The 24,927-nt window shown below is 36.9% G+C and overlaps 2 protein-coding genes across 11 annotated transcripts in view; both read right to left on the reverse strand.

The window, feature by feature from the left end:
- Positions 1–1,127: 1,127 nt before the first annotated feature.
- Positions 1,128–14,224, reverse strand: znf865 (zinc finger protein 865). 3 transcript variants are annotated; one of them, XM_005159402.4, is made up of 3 exons: positions 13,845–14,224; positions 13,436–13,541; positions 1,128–7,713 (listed from the first exon to the last, which is right to left on the reverse strand). In XM_005159402.4, the coding sequence occupies exon 3, from the start codon at positions 6,917–6,919 to the stop codon at positions 2,399–2,401; it is 4,521 nt and encodes a 1,506-aa protein (XP_005159459.1). In that variant the 5' UTR covers positions 6,920–7,713; positions 13,436–13,541; positions 13,845–14,224; the 3' UTR covers positions 1,128–2,398. The 3 variants fall into 3 exon arrangements, with proteins under 3 accessions (XP_005159459.1, XP_005159460.1, NP_001076544.1); XM_005159403.5 differs by having other exon boundaries at positions 13,799–14,224; NM_001083075.1 differs by lacking the exons at positions 13,436–13,541; positions 13,845–14,224 and having other exon boundaries at positions 1,133–7,066.
- Positions 14,225–17,583: 3,359 nt separating this feature from the next.
- shisa7b (shisa family member 7) overlaps positions 17,584–24,927 on the reverse strand; it is a 26,973-nt gene continuing 19,629 nt past the window's right edge. For all 8 annotated transcript variants that reach the window (XM_073931529.1, XM_073931526.1, XM_073931527.1 and 5 more), the window contains one exon: positions 17,584–20,800. In XM_073931529.1, the coding sequence (XP_073787630.1) occupies positions 19,983–20,800 (818 nt within the window). In that variant the 3' untranslated portion in view covers positions 17,584–19,982. The remainder of the gene's footprint in view (positions 20,801–24,927) is intronic.

The following is a 24,927-nucleotide window of genomic DNA, read 5'->3' on the forward strand; positions in this document are numbered from 1 at the left end:
AAGGATTCACAACACTGTCAGATGTGGGTTTAATAAAAGAGAATAGCAAAAAACAAAACTGTTTTTAGGCATATTATTGTCATGTAAACAGACATACTCTTACGTAGTCTTATTTAATAATTATTTTAAATAAATATTATAGATTATATTATTATAAATATTTATTTTATTTGAATTTTAAAGAAATGCTTACTGCATTTCAAAATAAAAAAGATCATGTACACATAGTTTTAAATGACAAATATAAAGGCGTTTATTTTTGTAAAAAGATATGAGAATTTGATTTCTACTCTGAGTTTTTAAAAATAAAAGAGGATTTCCATTTAAAGAGCAGATATCAATCTTTCAGGTTTTAGCCACTCAATTTAAGAAACTCAACTGCTTTCACACTGGCTTATTTGCAAGATTTACTACACTAAAATAGGGACCATGACTCGAAACACTAAAAGACCACAACTAAAAATGGTCCTTCACTTACTTTGTCCAAGACATTTTTGGACATTACAACTTGTAAATCCTGTATATAGAATAAAACAACATACAGCAGCTTTAAACTCGAAAACAAAAACATGTTCGATCCTGTCTGAACAATCAAACACCAGAATCACTTGTATTGTGTGTGTGTGTGCATCTGCACTATGCACGTCTTGCGATGCAAATCGAGTTGATGGCATACAGAGTACCACTGCCATCTAGAGGACTTTATGTGAACTACAAACCAAGGGAATGGGAGATGATGTCCTGTGTTGAACTCATTACACTTTGGCTTATAGACATAGCTAAGTGAACAGACGGTAGTGTTCCTCTAAAATCAAGAGAGGGAGAGAGAGAAGAGGCAAAACCAAGAGTACCCTTAAGGGCATTCTTCCCTCCACTTCTAATAGCGCATGGCACTGCATAGGGCATGTGCCAACACATGTGAGCTGTAAACAGCCCCATCCTGCAGAACTCTGCACCACAGCACCAGGTGCGTAACACCTGGCCGTATCCTCTCATTTGATGTTTATAAATCATTTAACTTACATGCCATAAATATCCAATTACCCCGATGTGCTCGCCACCACAAAAACGGTTCTGCATCTCGTAAACATTCGGAAGAACACACAAATTACTTCAACAACCAAAAGAACTGTACATTTTCTATCTTTTATTTGCTTTCTGAGAAACTCAACATCTCTGTTGACTCAGAAAAAGAAAACAGTTTAGTATTTATATTTTGTATTTTAGTTTACTGAGGAAAACATTGGAACAGTAGAGCTAAGTAAAGTATCGAGAATGAATACAATAGTGTTGGGAAAGCTGGGCTAAACTGTGGTTTGGGTTAAACAGATCAAAGGGGCAGGGAACAAAAGTCACACCGATACATATATTCCCCACATCTTACATTGACAGACCCTGCCACATACCCTCCCACCCCTAAAATAGTAAAAATGATTAAAAAAAAAACTTATACTTTGAATAATAATAAAAAAAGAAAGAACACAACTGTTACATAATAAAATATAATACGCATTGTACAGAACAGACTTGCTATTCCTCTCTCCCGCTAGCCAATCTCGCAACCAAAGACATTAACACTTGCCATAGAAACACCTGCAAAGATTTCTTTACATATTTCTTTAAAAAACAGATGACATTGAACACAGGAACATGGCATTAGTAACACCATTCTGTCCCCTACATATCAGCTCTGCAGAATATTTTGCACGTTTCGACAGTTTCACTGCAGCGAGTCCCTCTGTGAGACACTTGAATTCATCATGGAGTGTCAGAATTGAGGTTGTTCATAGGGAATACACACTATGCACTTGATCCCCTTTCCCAAAACCAGTAACTTTCAGTTTTCCAGGTCAAACATTTGCATTTTAACATGGAGACAGCGAAATGGGAACAAAACAACACCACAATGAACAAAAAATAAAATTAAAATAAACTACGTATATTTGAGAGTAAACAAAGGCTATACCGTTAAACTCTTGAGTACTGTGGGGAAACTAGTTTAGAGAATAGATTGTTACTGTTCAAATTAGTCCACTTTCACTGGTATGCATCCATCATTGCAGCACAAATAAAGTTACGAAAATACATAATGAATGCATTTTTTTTTAGAGGATAGAGATGCTACCATTACAACAAAGGTGCTACCAAAAACAGTTCCATAATCTAGAATATTCTTCCCCTTTGGAGAAACCGTGTTAGAGATCCATGTCTATAATGGATGGTTCTTTAGGTACAGGCTTGTTTTGGAGAAACCAGGCACTCCCTTGCTTATAGTTTGACCACGTGTTCAAGGAGTTGAATCTGTGGTGATTTCCATCAAAGTCCTATGTGCCTGCTCTTGCCTTGAAGAGTTCAGTTATTAAGGCCTTGTACAATTTCTGTTTTGATGTCAGTTTGCTCAGTGCCTGTATCCTGTCACAACTGTTGATCTTTCAGTCTGGCCCTCTGTTTTCACCAGATACGTCGCCTTTATTGACATTCTGATTCCTCTACTGACACGACGACAAGCAAATTTGTGGCGCTGTAGGAGAGTGCCGTTCCAGAATCGTGAGGGACATCGTGAGCAAGAGAACCCCCCTTGAGAGAGATGCTGGGCCCGATGACAGAGAGCCGTCAGTAGCCTTCGAGAACGTTTTCCACAGACTGTGCATCGGAGGCGATTATGGCGACCATGTTTTCTTGGTGGGTGCCTTGTTACTCGGTGCACCGAAAGACTTATGCGGCTTGAAAAAGTGGTGAAGGGACAAACAGGGCAAGTATATGACTTCAAGGGCACGATGAGAGAGCGAAGGCCTCTGAACCTTAACCTCCCCACACGCCATGTGCCTCCGCCTACATTTAAGCCAAGCCCTCCTCCAGTAAACTTGGCCCATTTCAGCTGAGCCATCCACTTCTTCCGTTTTAGCTGCTGCTGAAGCCTGCACTTCTTCCGTTTTAAATACATTTGCCTCCTGGCAATTTCATAAGCACTGAATCCAGTTATCAACGGCAGTTTATATTTTTTCTTTTTTTTTTTTTTCTTCCTTTGGGTAGCATCCCCCTGGGGCTGCGGGCTCTGTAGATGTGGAGACTGCAATAAAAAAGGATGCTGTTGCTGGTGGTGTTGCGAGTGCTGGGGTGGAGAGATGTGGATATGAGGTGGAGTGGAATGAAGTGTGTTACTTGGAACCCCTGAATAAATTAACTGCTTCCCACTGATTGGCTGCTGAAGCTGGAGGGGACCCATCGTGGGGTTTGAGTAGTGCAGATGTTGGGGGTGTGAAGTGACTTGATTTGAACTGTGATGTCCTGACTCTGGAGTGTAGAAGAGTGGTGAATATCCAGCAGGCTGAGGATGCTGCGTGTGAGCAATCGTTGAATGGGGCTGTTGTACTCCATGACTTCCACTTTCAGGTGATATATGAAGGAGTGCATTGGTTGCAGCCTCGCTCTCCGAGACAGACGAGGCAGTTCCAATAGAATCGTTTCCTGTTGGTTGTGTTGTTGGCCCAGCACGAGTCAAACCATGTTGAGATAATCTATGTCTGGTCAGGCTGTTAGAGTATGAAAACGCTTTTCCACACACTTCGCATGAAAACAGTTTCTCCCCACCATGTTCATGAATGGCTTGGTGATGGGCAGTCAAATGGAAGTGATGGCGGAAAGATTTCCAGCAAATCTCACATGTATATAGCTTTGGAGGGGGTTGGTTGCTTGTGCTCGCATTAGATCCTTGAACTTTATCCTGAGAATAGGAGTAATAAGCGCCAGGGTTGGATTGATTATTTTGATTGGTTTGATCAGTTTGTTCTTGATTAGCGGGCACCCCTTGATTTGCAGCAGATTTGGTTTTACTCCGCCTTGGCTTGAAATCTCCCCTTAGATGCAATTTTTCATGCCTTTTCAGACTCTGAGCATATCCAAAATCTTTTCCACAGAGCGTGCATTTGTAATTCTTTTCCCCAGAGTGAACAGTCTGATGTTTGGTAAGGTGAAACGGCTCTCGGAAGTCTTTGCCACAGATGTCACAATGAAATGGCTTTTCCCCTGTATGCACACGTTCATGTCGACGTAATGTCTCCCGTCTGCTAAAGCCCCTTCCACAAACAGTGCATAAATAAGGCCTGTCGGAACCATCTCCAGCAGCACCACCCTGACTGCTTCTCCGACGTTTCACTACTTCTCCTGGAGCTCCTGGAGGTCTCGGCTCTCTTTTCTGTCTGGGCTTCCGCGGCCGTTTGGGTTTGGCATTAGGATTGTTGGCATTCTGTGAATTAGGCTGCTGTTGGGTCGGGTGAGATAAAGGTATCATTGAACCACTCAGGCATTCTTCATTGCCACCATTTCCTGCAGATGTTGATGAAGAGGCACCCATAGAGCCGAAGCCAAGGCCTCCTAACAGGCCTCCAATGATGTCTCTCCGTTCCTCTCGTCCACCATTATTGTTCATTTCAGCAGGCAAGACAGAGGCGGCAGCAGCTGCAGCAATTGCGGACATGGCACTACTTGTGACTTCATCTTCAGAGTCATCCAAAAGAGAGGAGAGAGGAAGATGAGACTGCGGTTGGTGATGGTGCGTCTGATTTTGAGGGTGTGGGTGAAGTGTTGGGGCTAAAGGAGCTTTTCTGAGGGCTGGACTTGACATGCTGTTACTACAGGAATCTCCAGAGTAGGATGCTGGGTTGCCCTGTTGTCGACGGTAGTCATCGACCCTGTATGACGTTTGGTAAGGATCTCTTGAATACTCAGGATTATACTCTTCTTTAGGTTTGCCAATAGGGTTTTGATTAGCATTTCTTGCCTGCGAATATAGACTGTCACAAGACATCCCTGCTGTGCTATCCTCATTCTTGCAAAATACCAAATCTTTTGTGTCAGTAATCTGTCCACCAGGAAAATCGGTTTCAACTTTGCCATCCACTGAACCTATTGAGCTACCATCACTGCTTCTAGATCTCCTCCCAGGCTTTCCACAGTTACCAGATGCAGCATGGTTAAGCAAAGAAGTGCTCTCTCTAAAGCAGCGGCCACAAGCAGGGCAGCGGTAGGGTTTCTCTTCATGAATTTTCTCATGTCGAGTGAGAGACTCTCTTCGGTTGAATGAACGTTCACAGACAGTGCAGGCATACGGACGATCTCCAGAGTGGATGACACCATGCTGAAGGAGGTGTCCTCTCTTTTTGAACCCCTTTCCACATTCATTGCAACAGTATGACTTATCTGGACTTGAGCAAGTGGAAGACATGGGGTCTGGATTCTCATGGTGGTGTGCATTTTGAGAAATTCCATCTTGTGTTGAGTGCGGGAGATCTGACTGATGTTGATGATTTGTGTTTGTGCTGCTGTTTTGACCACCGCCGTCTTCATGGCAGCGTATGTGTCGGCGAAGGGTTGGGAGGTGGCCAAAAGACTTTCCACACTCTCCACAATGAAACAGAGCCTCTTGCTCAGTCTGTGTGATATTGGGAGTCATTGATTGCTGGTTTTCGGGCTTGGGGTTTTGAGAGATATTTGATACAAGCACAGAGGCAGAGTTTGAAGATGGGGCAGAGGAAGAAGAGGAGGAGACAGTTGAAGAAGAGGAGGACGGTGTTGACGAAGAGAGGATGGAGGAAGGGTCACCACCAAGACCCCTCATTCCAACCCCTCCACCTCCTCCCACAAGACCAGAGGACCCATCATGACCATGTGCCCCAGAGCCATGGCAGTTAGCACTGCTTGTGCTGTTGCTACTGCTACCATCTGTCTTCCTCTGGGGCAGGTAGCCAGCCATGGCTTTCTTTCTCCTGCTGCCACTACCTCCACTTCCTCCAGCCCCAGATCCACTATCTCCTTTCCCATCATCTTTCGGTACAGAGAGATGGAGGGGGAGTGGCAAAGGCAGGCCTGCTTCTTGTTGCATTAGGGAAGCCAGTTGATTAGATGAAAGCACGGGAATACCTTGAAAATCGAAACCACCAAGAGGTGATGGTTGGGGGGCAGGGTGTAGAGGGTGGTGTGGATGGGCATGGCTGTGAGGGTGAGACAAAGCATGAGGTGGCAGCTGCTGCTGCTGTTGTTGGGGCTGGGGAGTTGGATGGCCATGAGTGTGGGAAGGATGAAGGGCTGGAGGAGGAGCCAGACCTGTATTTGAATCAGCAAGACCAAGATGATTATGGGGACCCTGCTGCACTAGAAACTGTTCTAAACTGGCATTTGTGGGCACTCCAGAAAAAAGATATTGGTTTGCAGCAAGCATGCAACTGAACTGCTGGTGTAAACTTCTTGCATCAGATTGGGCTCCAACTAGTCCAGCCACTGAGCTGCTACTGCTGGGGGGATTATTTGAAGTGGTGGTTGAACTTGAAGGGGACGGTGATGAAGAGGAAGGGCCAGGGGATGGCTGAGGAACAGAGAGGCCAGGGTGCAGGGGTGGTGGTGGTGGTGCAGACGTTACAACTCCTCCAATAACCCCAGAACCTCCTCCAGTACTTCCTCCAGCAAAATCAAAACGCCCCATTCCTGAGTGGAGCTGCTCCTGAGCTAGCGCAGCCTCAGCAGGGTGAAATGTGCGTAGGAACTGCGGATAGCCAGAGGCAGAACTACCACTTCCACTGCTGCTGCTCATCTTGCTTGATTTGCGTGTGCTTTGTGAGGACGAGGACTGGGTTTGTTGGGGAAGAGGTGGAGGGGGAGCACTCATTTTGGCAAATAGGGATGATGAATCTGCAAATGCATTACTCCTAGATCCTTGAAGTGAACCAAGTCCAAGCCCAGACAGGAGGCCACTGGATGCCTCACTTTGTTGTTGCTGCTGCTGTTGAAGCTGCTGCTGGTGCTGAAGTTGGACTTGTTGTTGGTGCTGCAGTTGTCTTTCCAGCCCCAGTCCTTTGAACTGGTGTGCCTGGTGTCCACTGAGCATTTCTAAAATGTCCATAGGGTATTTTCCAAACTGGAACATCTCCCTCTCACTGTTGAGGGGTGTTCCTAAGATTTTTTTCCCCTGTTCAGTTGATACTGCAGGTAAGTGGACAATGCAATCTAGCCTAAAATATATGCAAAAAAAATAAAACTGGCACAAGGGCCACTAATCATCAATATAAAGCTTTAAATTAATCTGCTAGCAGCTCCAGTTTTAAAAACAAATGTCTGTGTGAGATTAATTTGTCTGATGCTGTGACTGTTCATCCCATACAAACAGAGTTTTGGCTAGAGTTGTGGGCCACTACATCTGATAAAACTCTGGAAGTCTTGGATTAAATTATCATCTATAAATAAGAAAAAAAAGAAAAAGAAAAAAGTAAAAGTTGGTTTACAATATCATGCAATTAACACGTTTGCGTTAGTCTTTCAAAATTACTGTCTAAAGTTTAAACGATAAAAACATATCTGCTAATACCTTATGAAAATTGCATCACAAAATGTGTTTAGCACTAAAAAGCGAAACACTTAGTGTTGAAAGCCAGTTAAAATTGAAGTGACGAGGGAATGTCTTTCTGTCTTGTTATTGGTATATTCCTTTTGAGAAGTTCTGAATAAAATGGTCCCAGTTTTTTTTTTTTTCTCAGAAAAAATTCTTCATTAAAAAAGGAGGTTTTGATGAGCCAATCGTTCAGATCAAGAAGTCAAAAGTCAGATAGTCCACAGGGTGTATCCAACCTCTGTCTTTAATTCCTAAGCTGGAAGACCATGAACAAAGCACAGTGGTATGACCAAGAGGTTCCTTCTTTCTCTGCAGCGAGCACCCTGTCAGTCCTTAAAAAAAGAGAGATAAAAAAAAAACCAGTAAGAAAATTTCAAGACAATTTCAAAATAACATTCCAATAATCTACTGAATGAACAATCATTATGTCACAGAACAATCCTTAGGACAAGAAACATAACAGAATTTTGAAGAAAAATCATACAGGAAAGAATTAAGCATTCTAAAATGTTAAAGTTTCTGTTTCTTTGATACTAAATGACAACTGACACCATTTTCTTTCATAACAATACAGTTCCAATACTCAAATTCGAATTATTGGCTGATTTTGAACAGATTTTATTTTTAATCATTAACATCTATAGCATCTATGTGTGTGAAACTGCAGATCACTTTTATATTTATTAAACGCAATCCTTTAAATACACACTACAGTGCTAATTCTGGTGAGTTTTTTTTAACAAAAAACTAATGATTTAAAAATGAATAAAAAAACCACAAGTAACAAAAAATATAAATAATAATAGTAGTAATAATAATATACTTAAAAATATTTACATTTTAATAATGTAGTGCACAGTTTTTTAATGAGGCAAACTTTCACAGATATAGCAGAACAACAATATTAATAACCGCTCAATGCACACATCTCTCATTTGCTCTAAATAGACATGTTAAAAAAACTGCAAAACCACAAACCTTAATCTACATTTCTAGTATAATAACATGAAAATGCAATTATATTGGATAGTTACCATGCTAATAACAGACACATGATCATAAATGAAGCACATTCCTGTGTCTGAAATACTGAAAAAACAAATGTATTATTTTCTGCTACATTTATTTAATGATAGTTTTTGTCTATTGATATAATTACAAAGAAACAACCTGAATATAAAACCAATTTAAGATGTTTGACAATGTTAAGATAAATATGTTACATTTTGGCATGGTTTTTGACTCATTTATTAACTATTTATGGACAAAGTTAAGTAAAAAATATCTTGGATTTGAAAATAGTGTTTCCGGCCTTCACTGAGCTCAAGTAATAGTGTAATGTATAAAAATTGTGAATGAACTTGACTGTTGATGTCTTAAATAATAATGTCATACAACCAACATTTCTCAAAATGGATATATCTCGTTTTGCAAAGAAACTCTTCATATATATATATATATATATATATATATATATATATATATATATATATATATATATATATATATATAGACCACATGTAAAGAACTATTCCTTATTTACATTTTACAGTAAATATATTTTGAATATGATGATAGTTCTGAATTTATTTAAAACTTCAGGGCAAATGTTTGAGAAACTAATGATTACAAATAAAATAAAAATAATAGAGCTAACATAAAAAAATAGAGCTAAAAATAGAATATGTACAATGTAAACGTTGCACTTTCAAGATTGCAACTTTCTCACGATGCTGTTATTCATGTTTCTGTCTGCCTTCCTGTAATAGCGTGTAATATTGTGCTCAAATTATGAATAGGTATTACCATAAACAATGTATTTCTGATATAAAAGATCATAATATGAAATGAAAGACTTTTTTTTTTTTTTTCATATTATATATAGTCAAATTGCATTCCAAACTGTGACATGCAAACATTCATGTATCATAAATCATATAATAACTTTTATATTTATTTAAAGATGACCTTTAAATATTCTGTTCTTTTCTATTACATGCTGAAAAAAGTATGAAGCTTTCTTAGAATCATGTGAAACTGAAGATAAGACAAAAGGTTGTTGAGAATTCAGCTGTCACAATAATAAATTGCATTTCAAAATGAAGCAGCTATTTTAAAATGTAATAATAAATAAAATAGAATACAATAGATTGAAAAATATTAAAAAATAGTTCACAATTTAGTTTTTCCTGTTTTTTTTTGGCAAAAAAAAAATGCCTAAAGTCCAGATAATATGAACAAATAGGTCACAAAAGACCTAATTGTAACTTAAATATGCAAACTTGTACTAATAAGCCCTTCCAAAAAAGTAAACTAATTGCAATTATAGAATATTGGTTGCAGGCAATGACAATCAGTTAGTCAAATACTAATAAAAATTAACCAATTATAAAAATGACACTTCATTTAAATAAATACAAGCAAAAGCATTCGGTTTTATTGTAGTATTTTAATTACAATTGAGCCCTTTTATTTCAGATAACAGCTACTGAAAATATATTATAACATCAACACTACAGTATAGTAACACTGAGATTAACCACAATGCCTGACGTCTGAGGGATAAGCCAAATGACATGTTACAAGGTTAATAATATCTGTATGAGGATATCAAGTCTATCTAGGTCTGAGATGAACTCATATAAACTAGGAATCATGTTTTAATACATGGAAGCTTGTAAAGACAAACATGCTACAAAAAATTTGTAAGCAATTATTTGATTATTTGACATATGCAATCAGATTTAAATAAAATAAATCGACATGTGTGCATCACACTGTCATTATTAAACAACATGCAACATATATAAATTATTTTTGAAAGCCCTTACAATTGTATGTTTTGTTGAATAATCTGTACTTGTTGTGTATTGCATTTTGATGAAAGATGATACTGAATATTAACTGCATAGTAAGGTAAAAGCTACCATAAGCCCAAAAAATGTATTTGCAAACAAATTAATGGATCACTTTAGAATCTGTACAAATCAAATCCTTAAATCTGTCAAAAATATGAGATTGAGGCATTTAAATTGTCAGCGATTGTTTCACTTGATGTAAACAAATTTAAAAAAATAATTGATATGTTAAACAAATAGATGCCAAACATGAACAGATTTATTTAAATAAATGTATCACAGGAATATGTTTTTAAAAGACAGCTAAATAAATACAAAAATAAAACAAAAGCACTATTAAAAAAAAATAAAAGTATGAATTTTTTTTTTTTAACAAATCTGTTAATCTGTCTACATTACCTACATTAGGGCTACATAATATTGGAAAAATCTAACATTGCAATATTTTTTTTTTCTGCGATATATATTGCAATTTGAATACAATTTCACTACATGTGTTGAACAACTGTTTGGAAAGAATTGATAATTTTAGACTGATTAGAATGATTCTGTAGGGGAGTGCATAAAATATACAATAAAGACAGATACTACATAAATAAAGAGTGTCTTATTGTTTTCCGAGGAGTCTAAATGTATTTAGTTATACAGTAATTGAATAATTAAATGTAAAATAATACTGCATAGTCTTTGTTAAAAAAAAAAATCAATAAATAAAAATAATTTTTTTAACTTTTCAGAGATACAAATAGTACAATTTCTTATGCCTGAATACTTTTAAAACCCCTCACACATTCACAGGCATCAAATAACACTTGCAAAATGATAAATAAGAATCCAGACTCAACATTGCGCATACTCATGATGTGACTATTGCAAATGATCTCATTGCGATATCTATGCTGAAATGATGTATTGTGCAGCCTTAGACCAAATCAAACACGTTTATTCAATGTAGACAAAATGTGGCCAAAACCACTCTTGTTGTTTCTTGTTAAACAAAGTAAAGACTGTCAAATGTTGCTTAATTTTTTATTCAAACTGCACATGTTATATATAAATATAAAAAAAAAAAATTGAATAAATCAAATCAATTTATCTGCACAAGTCTCATTAAAAGTATCTGAGTTTGAAACTATTTGAAGGATTAATGGTTGTTACTCAAATTAAATGTGGCAAAATTCACACTTGTATAGCAATCTATTTGTTGAATAAACAAATTGATGTCAAGTGAGCCAATCAACTGAATTTAACCTAACCAAAATAAATGCAATTATATATATATATATATATATATATATATATATATATATATATATATATATATATATATATATATATATATATATATATATATATATAATTGCATTTATTTTGGTTTTGCTATTCATATTGCGATGCTGAGTGTAAAATTACTAGCTTTACTCGAAAAGAATAAATAATTTTAGGATTTTGTTATTTACATACATAATGTATTAAATTTAGGACAATAGTAGAATGAAAATGTAATGATATATACAGTAAAGGGAAGTTACAAATGAAACAAATGCTTTGTTTTTGTTTATTTTCTATGAGTCTAACAGTATTCTGGGTCACAAATTGATTTAGTAATGTAAAATAAATAACACTGAATAATCTTTATTGCATATATACTGCACAAATACAACTAATGTTTCTTGAAGTTACTAAAATTTTAATTTTCTGTGCCTGAACGCTTTACGCTGGCTTAAAATGCATACACAATCACATGCAAAGATATCGTTTTTGGAAACATTATGGTTAAACTTTGCAATTACTCTACAATCATGTTTGTTTTTAATGACTACTCTATTATAATCCTGATTTGACATAGCAGATCCTGTGATTTGACTATTGCGGATGTGCACATTGCGATATTGATGCTGAAATGATATATTGTGCAGCCCTAGTCCAAAAAAACACGTTTAATCAAAGCAAACAAAATGTGGCTAAAACCATTCTTGTCATTTTATGTTAAACAAACTAAAGGATGTCAAATGCTGCTCAATATTTCTCAATGCAAATTGCACATGTTATAAATACATAAGATATTAGTCTAAATCAAATCAATTTATCTGCACAAATCTTGTCAAAAGTAACTGAGCTTGAAACTATTTGAAGGATCAATGGTTGTTACTCAAACTAAATGTGGCAAAAATCACACTTATTTAGCACTCTATTTGTTGAATAAACAAATAGATGTCAAGTGAGTCAATCAACTGAATTCAACCTAACCAAAATAAATACAATTATATATATATAAGGGCTGCACAATATTGTAAAAAACTGACATTGCAATATTTTTTCCAGCTCTACATATTGTGATACTAAGTATAAAAATAACAGATGAAATTAATAGTTTTATTTTAAAAAAAAAAGAATAATTATAGAATTTTGTTATTTATTTACATATATTATGTAATAATTTTAGGACAATAATAGAATGATTTTGTAGTGGAGCGCATCTGCATACAATGTAATAAAACAAATCGCAAGCAATGACAAATACAGTAAAGCGAAGTTACAAATGAAATAAATGCTTTATGTTTTTGTTCATTTTCTGTGAGTATTCAGGGTCACAAATTAAACAATATGTCAAATAAACAACACTGTATAATCTTTGATTTGACATAGCAGATCCTGTGATTTGACCATTGCGGATGTGCACATTGCGATATTGATGCTAATATATATATATATATATATATATATATATATATATATATATATATATATATATATATATTATTCACCATATTTTATTCATCAAACATATTTAAAAATTTAAAGATAATACAATTAAATTCAAGCAAAATATTGCACAAAAAAAAACACTGCAACCTACAAAATTAAAATTTTCTATTTTTTGTTTCTCTTGATTTTTCCTTGTTTTTAAATTTGTATTTAATATTTTATAACATAAATTTGGGTGTTTTTGTTTTTGGAATAAAAAACAAAAACAAAACAAAATAACCTACGTTATCGTAGGTTATTTTGTTAGATAAGCTCCAGATTTGGCTTCAGTACTGACTAAGCTAATGTATATACACAAATATTGTATAAAAAAAATATTGTAACGAAGGGGGAAAAAAGAAAAATTCTCATCAATGGAGACACCCCGTCAACAAATACATATACATCTATAACTCAAAACACATTGTATAATGGAAAAGAAACTTACCGAAAAATGTTGAAAGAAAAGCGCGGATTGATCTCCGGGATAAGCTGACCGTAAAGGGGATGAGGGAGAGGGGGAGAGCCGAAATACCTTTTCCAGTCACATCCCTCTGTGAAACAGCAAAAAAAGTTTCAATGTAATAAATGAGAGCAAAAATAGACTTGTTACATGACAAAGAACTTGGAGTTAGCATGTAGTTAAATAAGCTAAAATGTTCGTATGCTAACAGTTGCGTAAGAATCAACAACATGACAGAAAAACATAAACAAGTAAAGTGCAGACAGCCCGTCAGATGAATGCAGGCTATAAGCCCACTTCAACTCTGCTAGCCTCATAGCTAACGTTAGCTAAATAAAGACGTCGTACCCTTTTACACTGCAACAGAAGGCATTCAAAAGCTCTGCTGTCCCACCTGCTCGTGCGCGGAGAAAGTCCTCTTGAAGAGCAAAGCGTGAAAATAATAATGCTGAAAAGGGCGCCGAAAGCCTAGATGTGCACAAAGGCGGTTTCCGATTTCAGGTTAGCAGGTCATTTTTCCTCATCCCGTGGAAAAACACTCTCGCAGGCCTCTCCATCGCTTTCGATCCGTTAAACAAACCCCAGTTTCCGCTGGCCGCGCTCGCTAACGTTCGGGCTCGCGCAATAACACTCGCGGTGAAAGACTTCGAGCGAAACCGCCCTTCACAGTCCGTTTTCCGCTTTAGTTTTTGCGGATTATGGTCGGCCAAATATTTTCCGCCCCGTGTCAATTTTTAGTGCCCCCGTCTTCCTTCGGGTACTTCTGTTCGCCTCACAGTGGTCGTTTCCGGGCAGTGATACAAGTTCCGGGTGGTGTTACGTGTTAAAGCATCCGACATTGTTCTGGTTAGCGCTCTGCAAAAAGCAGTACGCGATGCAGTGAGAAGAAAAGGGCCTTTTCACCTCAGTTATGGGTTTATTTTACTTTATAATGTGCTTTAGTTTAGCAAGAACACGTGATCGGGAAATTGAGTGTAATTATAACGAAGCCCGTTGCATCTACAGTCCCCAAATGTCATAAAACGGCGCCAAAAAACAAAACAAAAACAAAAGTCGCGTGGCGCGTTTTAAATATTCCAGTGTTGCGTGACGTAGTAACACATTGTGAAGGCGCACACACTTCGCGAGCTGCCCGCGCGAGACTCAAAACATCACTTCCCACTGACTGAGACAAAACAGCTGTTCTGCACATATGCGAGCCGGAGTCATTAGAACAATTATTTCACTTTGTGAGCGGCTGACAGAGAGAGCGGGGGAATTTTTATGCAGCACATCTACTGAGGAATGGATGCAGGGCACAGCACAGCACCTCTCTGAAGCCATTTTACCAACATGCCGCCGCCGTCTCCCCCCACCCTACCCGAACATAAGGTCCTCGCCCACCCTGCCCCTCAAAATGGCGAATGCCGGTGATGATGGTGCCTCGTCCGTGTCCCTCAGGAACCATTCAAGAACATCAAACGTCCTGGTTTGGATCGATAATTACAGTCATTTAAGAATGCAAATGATATTGCTAGGGAATCATTTGATATCATTTAAAGTGGTCTTTGGCACCACACCAATAGAAAATGCTGCAGTTAAAGAATAGTATATAATATGAATAATAATATATATTCTATTATAAATATATTTTATATCTTTAAAAAAATTAAGACAATTTGAAAATTAGTTTTTTTCTGGATTTACAATTTATAGTTCCCTGTTTGAATAAAACGTAATTTTAATTTGTTCTGTTAATTATGTATGCAAATTTATAATAAAATGAATATAAAATTTGTCATCTTAATTTTCAATTTGCAACACTGCATACCAACTTCAGAAGATTACATTAAGCATGCTAGATGGAATAACCATCTTCAGTCACAACATTTTTAAATATTTGTTATTCAGCCCAATTATAATGTCCTGCTAATCAATAAATGGAATGCTCTTAATGACAATTATTTTATATATTAAATCCACTTCAAATGTTGACTACTGTATATATTAAAGTAAATTGCAGACCATCAAACAACTAAAAAAAAACAGAAGAAATGAATGAAGAATAATGAAAAGAATATTATAATAATATTGTTATTACAATAACAGGAAAGTAGATATTTTTACTAGGAAATTGTGGGAAATCCCTCCTTTTATCTATCCACACAATCCTAATTTAACTTTAATCCTTATAACTAATAAGCTGAGTTGCATTTGAAAGACAACTGGCTGTTTTACAGAGAGTAAACAAATAGTTTGTCTAACACAAGATCATGCATGACTAAAAACACTCAGCACATAATATATTGAGATGTAAATTAGTATTTCAGAAATGTAAACATCACTTAAAGGGATAACTTGCACCACACCAATAGAAAACGCTAACAGTTAAACAAAAGGATATAATATTATTAAAAATATATATCTTTTAAAGAGACAACTTGAAAAATGGGTTCTTTAAATGTGCAATTTATAGCTCCCTGTTTGAATAAAAGTCAGTTTAATTTGTTTTGTAAAACACTGATGTATTTTAATTTAACATTAAATGAATATAAAATGACAGGTGGTCAAAATAAAAATAATAAAGATGACAATTTGTCATCTTAATTTTCAATTTGCAACACTGCATAGCAATGCTTTAACTCCAGAAGATTAAAGTGAGCTATGTTTGGTGGAATAACCATTTTCAGTCACAACATTTGAAAATATTTGTTATTCAGCCCAATTATCATTTCCTGCAAATAAATAAATGGAATGCTCTAAATGACAATTATTTTATATAATATATCCACTTCATATGTTGACTACTGTATATTTAAAGTGCATCGTAGACCACCAAAAAAACTAAAAACAGAAGAAATGAATAAAGAATAATGAAAATTAAGAATATTATAATAATAGAAAGTAGATATTTAGAGTAGGAAAAAGTAAGAAACTCTCTCCTTTTAACTATCCACACAATCCTAATTTATCTTTAATCCTTATAACTAATCAGCATTTAAAAGAACTGGCTCTTTTACAGCGTGTAAACAAGTAACAATAGTTTGTCTAATACAAGATCATACATGACTAAAATAGTCAGCAGATAATATATTGAAATGTTAACTAATATTCTAGAAATGTAAACATGTAAAACCACTCCTATATGAGGAAAAAGAACAGAAGTGTCAATCTCCAGAAAGCATTTTACCTAATGGTGAGGATTTTTTTGTCATCTCAATTTTCAGTTTGCAACGACACCTACCAATGCTTTAACTCCAGAAGATTAAAGAGAGCAATGTTTGGTGGGAAAATAAAAATCAATCACAACATTTGAAAATATTTGTTATTCAGACCAATTATATATATTTTTTACAAATAAACAAATGCAATGCTCTAAATGATTAAATTATTTTAGATATTATATATCCCCTTCAAATGTTGACTACTGTGTTAACGCAAGTTGTAAACTAAAAACGGAAGAAGAAATTAATGCAAAATAATGGAAAGTAAGAACATTATAATAATATTGTTATTATAATAATAGAAAGTAGATATGTATAGTTGGAAAAGGTGGGAAAATCTCTTCTTTAATCCATCCACACAATCCAAACTGATCTTCAATCCTTATAACTAATCAACTGTGTTGGATTTTAAGGACAACTGGCTGTTTTACAGAGACTGAACAAATAGTTTGTCTAATACACGATCATGCATGGCTAAAAACACTTAGCACATGATATATTGAGATTCATTCATTTATTTTCGGCTTAGTCCCTTTATTAATCAGGGGTCACCACAGCGTAATGAACCGCCAACTTATCCAGCATATGTTTTACACGGCCCTTCCAGCTGCAACCCATCACTGCAAAATTCATTTGGTCACACACACACTACGGACAATTTAGCCTTCCCAATTCACCTATAGCGCATGTCTTTGGACTTGTGGGAAAAACCGGAGCACCCGGAGGAAACCCAGGTGAACATGGGGAGAACAGGCAAACTGACCCAGCAGGGGCTCGAACCAGCAACCTTTTTGCTGTGAGGCGACAACACTACCTATTGCAACACCTTGTCCCCACATATTGAGATGTAAACTAATATTTCAGAAATGTAAACATTTAAAACCAACTCCTATAGGAGAAAAAAAGAACACAAGTGTCAATCTCCAGAAAGCATTTTACCTAATGGTGAGGATTTTATTTAAAAATAACAATACGTAAAGTTTTTGCTGTTAAATATTTTATGCATGGCATTTTGGCATTTCCCCCAGAAAATTTACAACAGGTTTCATGTATATCATGGCAAAAAAAGAACAATTATAATAAAAAAAAAATCTCAAAATAAATACAGAAACTATTCTGGTGGTTGTTTACTTCCCATAACTTTGGTGAATGCAGCAATGGAAAATTATTATTCTTAATTATTATTAATATTTTAGTTGTTTTTGCATTCAAAGAGACACTTACTTAAAAAATAAAATTACATTTTGGGTTTTCTGAAATGCACATTCTCCGACAGAGTCGGATAAAATGCGAGATAAAGCATTCCAAAATAGACACTGAAATACACACAAGCACACAAATACAGACACACGAACTGGACACATACACACCTTGACATCAGAAGTCAGCAATATGACATCATCAACACTGGCTTTGACATCTTCATGCGTTTTGTCTTTTCACTATGATTGCATCTGCTTTTTTTTTTGTCGAGTTACAAAGGTTAGAATCCACTAGAAACTCAAACAGAAAACAGGTATAAAAAACAATGTCTGAATTCACACGGAGGAAAAGTAAATAAAAGGATAATCAAGAATATGAAGAATACTGATGACTTATGCGCATAAATTGGCAAGTGTACATATTTGAACATTCGGGGTTCAGTTATCTTTTAAAATCGTTTTTTTTTTTAAACATTGTTAACTTCAGTTAAAGGTAATAAAAGCTTAAACATTGCAGAGTGATCTAAAATACTATATTATGGCCCAGAAATCTCACTCAGCCAGGTCCTTCTCAGACATTCCACCACAACAGTGTCCGTTTGATGTGGAGACAGCTGAAAAACACAGAAATCGCTAACTAAAAAGACATCTTTCTTGAATATAATATAGATAAACAAGACACCTTTTAACTCCTCTAACTCGTCGCTTAGATAATAATGCATCCTAGTGTGACAAAGTAGCTTTGCAGAGTTTGTTCTGTTTTTCTGTTTTGTACACTCATTGGCATGTAGCCTCAATGTCCTGCACAGCCGTGTCACAGGAAAAGATAAAAAGCCGTCAGAACACGGAAGCACAGACACACATGAAGGAGTTTCAGAATAGCCCTTGGATTAAAACGTTCACTGTATGAGCAAACCCTTTCCCCGTTTCCCCCCCCGTTAATACAACAGCTCGAGTTGCAAATGAAGTGTGAAGACTACTCTGTCTTATTTGTCATACTGCATGCTCATGATTAAATCTCAGCTCTAAACGCTTGTAAATACCAGAACAACCGTGACGACTCCAATTGATGCCGTCATATAGGAAGCTGTTCTCTGATTGGTCAAACATGCAAGAATGAGGCATGACTTCTATCAGATTTGAATGGCTGAATTGGCTTTCCGAACATTTTTAGTTCAGATCACAAGACCCGATCTGACAGCCTATTATAAATGTTATCCACAATGCAAAAAAAGAAAGTATTTCATGTCGACTTTGATTCACAGTCTCAGTATGAGAGGCAGAAAAATCTCATCATCAGTATAACACCCGTCTCCCAATGACAATGTTTTCCTCAGTTGTATTTCCATTTGAATAAGCTCTAATATATGGCTGATGACATTTGGACTTTACATTAACAGTGCAGACTAAAGAGTCAGGTCACAAAACGCGTGACGAGTCCTTCCAGTTCAACTCGTTGACGAATTACCAGGACTTTCTTCACTTGATGGCAAACTCCATTAATTCCCAAGTCGATTTGAATCTGGATTCCGGTTTCTCTGAGGTAATTCAGTGTACTATTGGACACTCTCCAGTCTCGTCCAATACTTGTCAATGTTTCCATGTTTTAGTGATGAAGGTGTGAAACACCCCCAACACTTGTTTGAAAGTAACACTTAGTTTGAAACCCCCGAAATTTGGCAAAATCAGACTCAATTCTCTGCCATTGGATTAAAAGCAGACAAATCTGAACCACTTGGTTTTTACATTAGCTGGAATGTACAACCTAGAGAAAACGTGGCCTATTCTAATAATGAACCTATTAGCTTTTGTATCTCCATGCCTGAATGGTGTGATCGAAATACTATATGCTACACACAGATCAGAGGCGACCTAAACCCCTCTTTAGGTTTCTATTGATTAAGAATTTGGCAATTTAGGGATCTACAGAAAAGTTTATGATATAGTTTCATATCCCTCTTTCTCCTCTCTCTTGCAATACACTGTGTACCCCTTCATATGGGCATCATTCCTGACCCCCTTCCTTCTCCATTTCTGTCTTCAGCCTTTTTTGCACTCCGTCATCTTCCTTCCCTTCGGCTTGCGCAGTCACACCTCATCTTTCCATCAACTCCTTTCTTTTTGCGCTCACACGGTCACTTCGTTCTTGCTCCCCGTCCTCAACGCCTGTCCTGCACCTCCTCCTCCTCCGCCACCTCCAGGGAGAAAGTGCAGCTGTTCGATGGTGTTCTGGCGTTTCGTGGCGAAGGCCATCCGGCGTGCGTTGTGCCCCATTGTTCCGGGTCCTCCCCCAGAGCCGTGGATCTCCCCCCATCCCAAAGTCCCAGTCCCATGACCGGACGGAATGGCAGGATGGTCTTGCTCACGACCAGAGGTAGGGTGCGAATTCATTTTGATCATGTGATGCCGGTCTAGGGAAGGGGTCACACACACGTTCTGCTGGGATTGCGCCTTCTGGTGGTGGCTGAGACGGGACATGGTTGGCACCATCCCACCATAATCACCCATCATTCGCTCCTCCAGGCGGTCCGGGGACACCAGGAGGCGTTCATGAGACTTGCGCAGAGTCTGGGTGTTCGAGCTCTTGCTGGTGGTCATTGGTTTGTAGTACAGATGCTGCTGGTTCTTGGAGAGGCGTGAGAGAGTGTTCCCCTCCCCCAGCGCCAGAAGCTGGTCTTGGGACATCACCCGGCGAGGGGGTTTGCTCATCGTGTCGAATGTAGGGTTGTACTGCGTCTGGGGTAAAGGGTAGGGGTTGGGGGTGGAAGTAGTGCTTGGCATGTGAATGCGCGTGCGGGACGTGTTTAGCGGTAGAGTACCGCGGGCACCCAGTGTGAAGTCACCACCCCAGGGTAGGTGGTGCTGGGAGGAGTGAAAGCTGGGCGGAGCATTGTTCGGCCTTCTCTTGGAGGTGTAATACCCAGAATAATCATCCAGATTTTTCTCTGTAGATAAGAAAATGTCAAATGAAAAGATTTTATTAATTTGATTTACAGTTATCCTTTTTTACAAGTGTTTTGGTGATCGGATCTTAGAGGCGATTCATACAGAATGCATCTTCCCATTTAAAGATGTGCTCAGGATTGTTTATCTTTTATTTTTTAAAGTACCATGCAACATGTTTACATCAATTAAATCAGTTATCATGCCAATTTGCTACTGTAAAACAGAAGCTTGCAAAATTTGTCCATCTACGAGTTCTTCGGATTGGTCCACTGCTTTGAAACTGACATTAGTTAGGTTTCCATCCACCGATTTTTATGTGCATTTTGTATATACAGATAAAAGAAAATTGATTGATGGAAACGCCAGCATGCACATCAATTTTAAAAATAAGCATAAAAAACATTTGCGCATAAGCAGGATAAACTTTTTATTCGATAAAAAAAGATGCACAAACTATGCTGGAAACACTTTTACCGAACAAATTCCCGTATGCGCATCAATATGCGCTCTTGTCTGTACTTGCGTTCTTGTGACCTTGTGAAACGTCATCAACTGTCGCTGAAGTACTATTCCAATTCAAAGTTCACATCTTGCCAAGTACAGATAAAATTCCCGGATGTGTACTTGCTCCGCCCCTTTAACCAAGGATGCTTCGAGAGGAGACTTGTGCGAACTTACAAAGCACAGGTATCCCAGAATCCATTGCAGCATAACCAGTGAAAGCAAAAAATACTCCTCTGTTGTGTTACAAATTAAAGTTTTAAGAGATTTTTTTTGCGAGAATGTAGTTGTTTTAAACTCGAATCGGCAGTTTATTTATAAAGATAGCGCATCTTTGACGATGTGCCTCAGCTAATGCGGACTCTGACCACTAATATTAATACAAAAATGAATCAATTATTTTAATATTCATTATATGAGTCAAAAAAATAATTTTCTAAGGTTGATTGAACTTTTTTATTATTTTAAAAATTTATTCAATGCCCATTTGCCCCATTCCAGCGGTTCTCAAACTTTTTTCATCAAGTTCCACCTCAGAAAAAAATTGTCTCTCCAAATACCACCATATTAATTTCTATTATTAAGAATATTTATTATTGTCAGCCATTTTAAACATAAATAGTCTGAATGTTAACACTGTACTGTGCTTATATGTAAAAAAGAAACAAAGAAAAAAACTAAAAACGTCAACATTTAAATTAAAATGAGCTTTTAAAAGTTAAAAATGTTAGCTTGATGTTCTTAAAAAGTAAAAAGAAAAAGGTGATGTACTTAAATGTAAAGTATTAACATATAGTAGCCAATTCATCAACACCTGGAAATGTTCCCTGGACCTCAGAAATATAGGCTATATGTCATATAATAAATAATATTATATGTCACATTCATATATAAATCATTTTTGATCAATTTTGAAATATATGTAGCAAGTACATATGACATATTTGATATCTCCATGTACCACTAGAAAAGGGGTGGCCAACCCTGTTCCTCGAGAGCCACCTTCCAGCAGATTCCAGTTGCAACCCATATCAAACACACCTGCCTGTAATTATCACGTGGTGTTCAAGTCCTAAATAATTGGTTCAGGTGTGTTTGATATGGGTAGCAACTGAAATCTGCAGGAAGGTGGCTCTCCAGGAACAGGGTTGGCCACCCCTGCACTAGAAGGAAGCCTGCGTACCACAAGTGATACTCGTACCACAGTTTAAGAACCACTGCCCTAATCCATCTTGCACCTGTTGTGTTTATAGACTGCACGCACCTTATAATTGGCTGTGCTTGTTTGCAATCTAATTTGCAGTGGTTTATGTGCAATAGACATGAAAATGAGCTGCTGTCTGAGTGAGTAAATCACTTGAAGACCTTTTCACACTTGCATTAACCTGCACTTGCACTAAGTAAATCTGACCTTAAATTATGCATTAGGTATTATGAATTAACAATGAACAACATCTTTGTGGCAGTTTTTCATGGTGATTTACATTCATGTCTACATAGAGTAATATGTGCGTTTTTAATAAACCACAAGAAGCCAGTGTTCTGCATTTATAAAGCAATATTCCATGACATACTTTATCTGTAAATGAAACGCAATGCTATAACTCCACCAATCAAAATCACTGATCTAAATGTATTATTTTATAGTTCAATATGTATCAAATATTAATATTTATGTATATCTTATTGTATACATTTATTATCATGTGACTATCAGTTTAATCTCAATTCATCTCCAGTGTCAATATCTGAAAATCAAATAATTAGTTCATTAATAACTTTAAATAGAAGCGATTAAAAGCCTTCTAAATGATCAATCAGTTTATTTTATAAAATTTATTTGGTTATATCATTTCAGTGTAAAATAACCTCCCGTGTAAGTGGTGATTGGCATTTTCGTGTGTGGAGGTGAGATCCCACCATCTGATCACACTTGCACTGAAGGTGTAAAATACAACCATGCTAAAATATCCAGATAGTATCCAGATACAAAATGGGTTTTACTGTTAGGAATAATAGGACCACTCAACCTTTCAGTACTGTAATTTCTATATTGAATGAACAAAATTGACAAAAATTGATGAACAAATTATACAAATGAAATTCGTAAAAGATAATTAAATCAAATATGAATCCCAAACATTTTTTTTTTTCAGTTATATAATTCTAAATTTATTTGACTCTATTGACTGCATTTATTTAACTGATTGATGAATGTGTATGTATAAAGAAAATGTTTATTATAATTAATTCAAATCTTTAAACAAGTGAAAATAATAAAATACCGCAGTCATTTATTTGTGTGTATTTAATGTTATGTTAAATTTTTTAATACAACCTACCCCTGCAGACTATAGATCTGTCCACATTAAAACATTTCATACAGTGGCCTTAAACAGCTTATACAGCAGGCACACGCATTGGTTTTGCTGCTTTATGAGGGCTATCAATAGGCAAAATGTAAAAACTACTTATCATATGCCCTTACCCTACTCCTAAACCCAACAGGAAACACCCCCTTAAGTATCATTTACACTCAATGGCCACTTTATTAGGTACACCTCTTCAACTGTTCGTTAACGTAAATTCTAATCGGCCAATCACATGGTAGCAACGCAATGCATTTAGGCATGTAGACATGTTCAAGACAATTTGCTGCAGTTCAAACAGAGCATCCGAATGGGGACGAAAGGTGATTTAAGTGACTTTGAACGCGGCATGGTTGCTGGTGCATGACAGGCTGGTCTGATTATTTTAGAAACTGCTGATCTCTTGGGATTTTTACGAACAACCATCTCTAGGGTTTACAAAGAATGGTCTGAAAAAGAGAAAATATTCAGTGAGGGGCAGTTCTGTGGGCGCAAATGCCTTGTTGATGCCAGAGGTCAGATGAGAATAGCCAAACTGATTCGAGCTGATAGAAAGGCAACAGTAACTCAAATAACCACTCGTTGCAAAGGAGGTTTGTAGAAGAGCATTTCTAAATGCACAACATGTCCAACCTTGAGGCAGCAGCAGAAGTCCACACCGGGTACCACTACTGTCAGCTAAGAACAGAAAACTGAGGCTACAATTTGCACAGGCTCACTACAATTGGACAATAGAAGATTGGAAAAACGTTGCCTGGTCTGATGAGTCTCGATTTCTGCTGTGACATTCGGACAGTGGGGTCAGAATTTGGCGTCAACAACATGAAAGCACCGATGCATTCTGCCTTGTATCAACGGTTCAGGCTGGTGGTGGTGTTGTAATGGTGTGGGGGATATTTTCTTGGCACACTTTGGGCCCATTAGTACCAACTGAGCATCGTGTCAACGACACAGACAACCTGAGTATTGTTGCTGACCATGTCCATCCCTTTATGACCACAGTGTACCTATCATCTGATGGCTACGCCATGTCTTAAAGCACGAATCATCTCAGACTGGTTTCTTGAACATGACAATGAGTTCACTGTACTCAAATGGCCTCCACAGTCACCAGACCTCAATCCAATAAAGCAACTTTGGGATGTAGATTCACATCATGGATGTGCAGCCGACAAATCTGAAGCAACCTGCATGATGCTATCATGTCAATGTAAACCAAAATCTCTGAGGAATATTTCCCGTACCTTGTTGAATCT

Source organism: Danio rerio, chromosome 19 (assembly GCF_049306965.1).
Source record: "Danio rerio strain Tuebingen ecotype United States chromosome 19, GRCz12tu, whole genome shotgun sequence".
Classification (NCBI taxonomy): domain Eukaryota; kingdom Metazoa; phylum Chordata; class Actinopteri; order Cypriniformes; family Danionidae; genus Danio; species Danio rerio.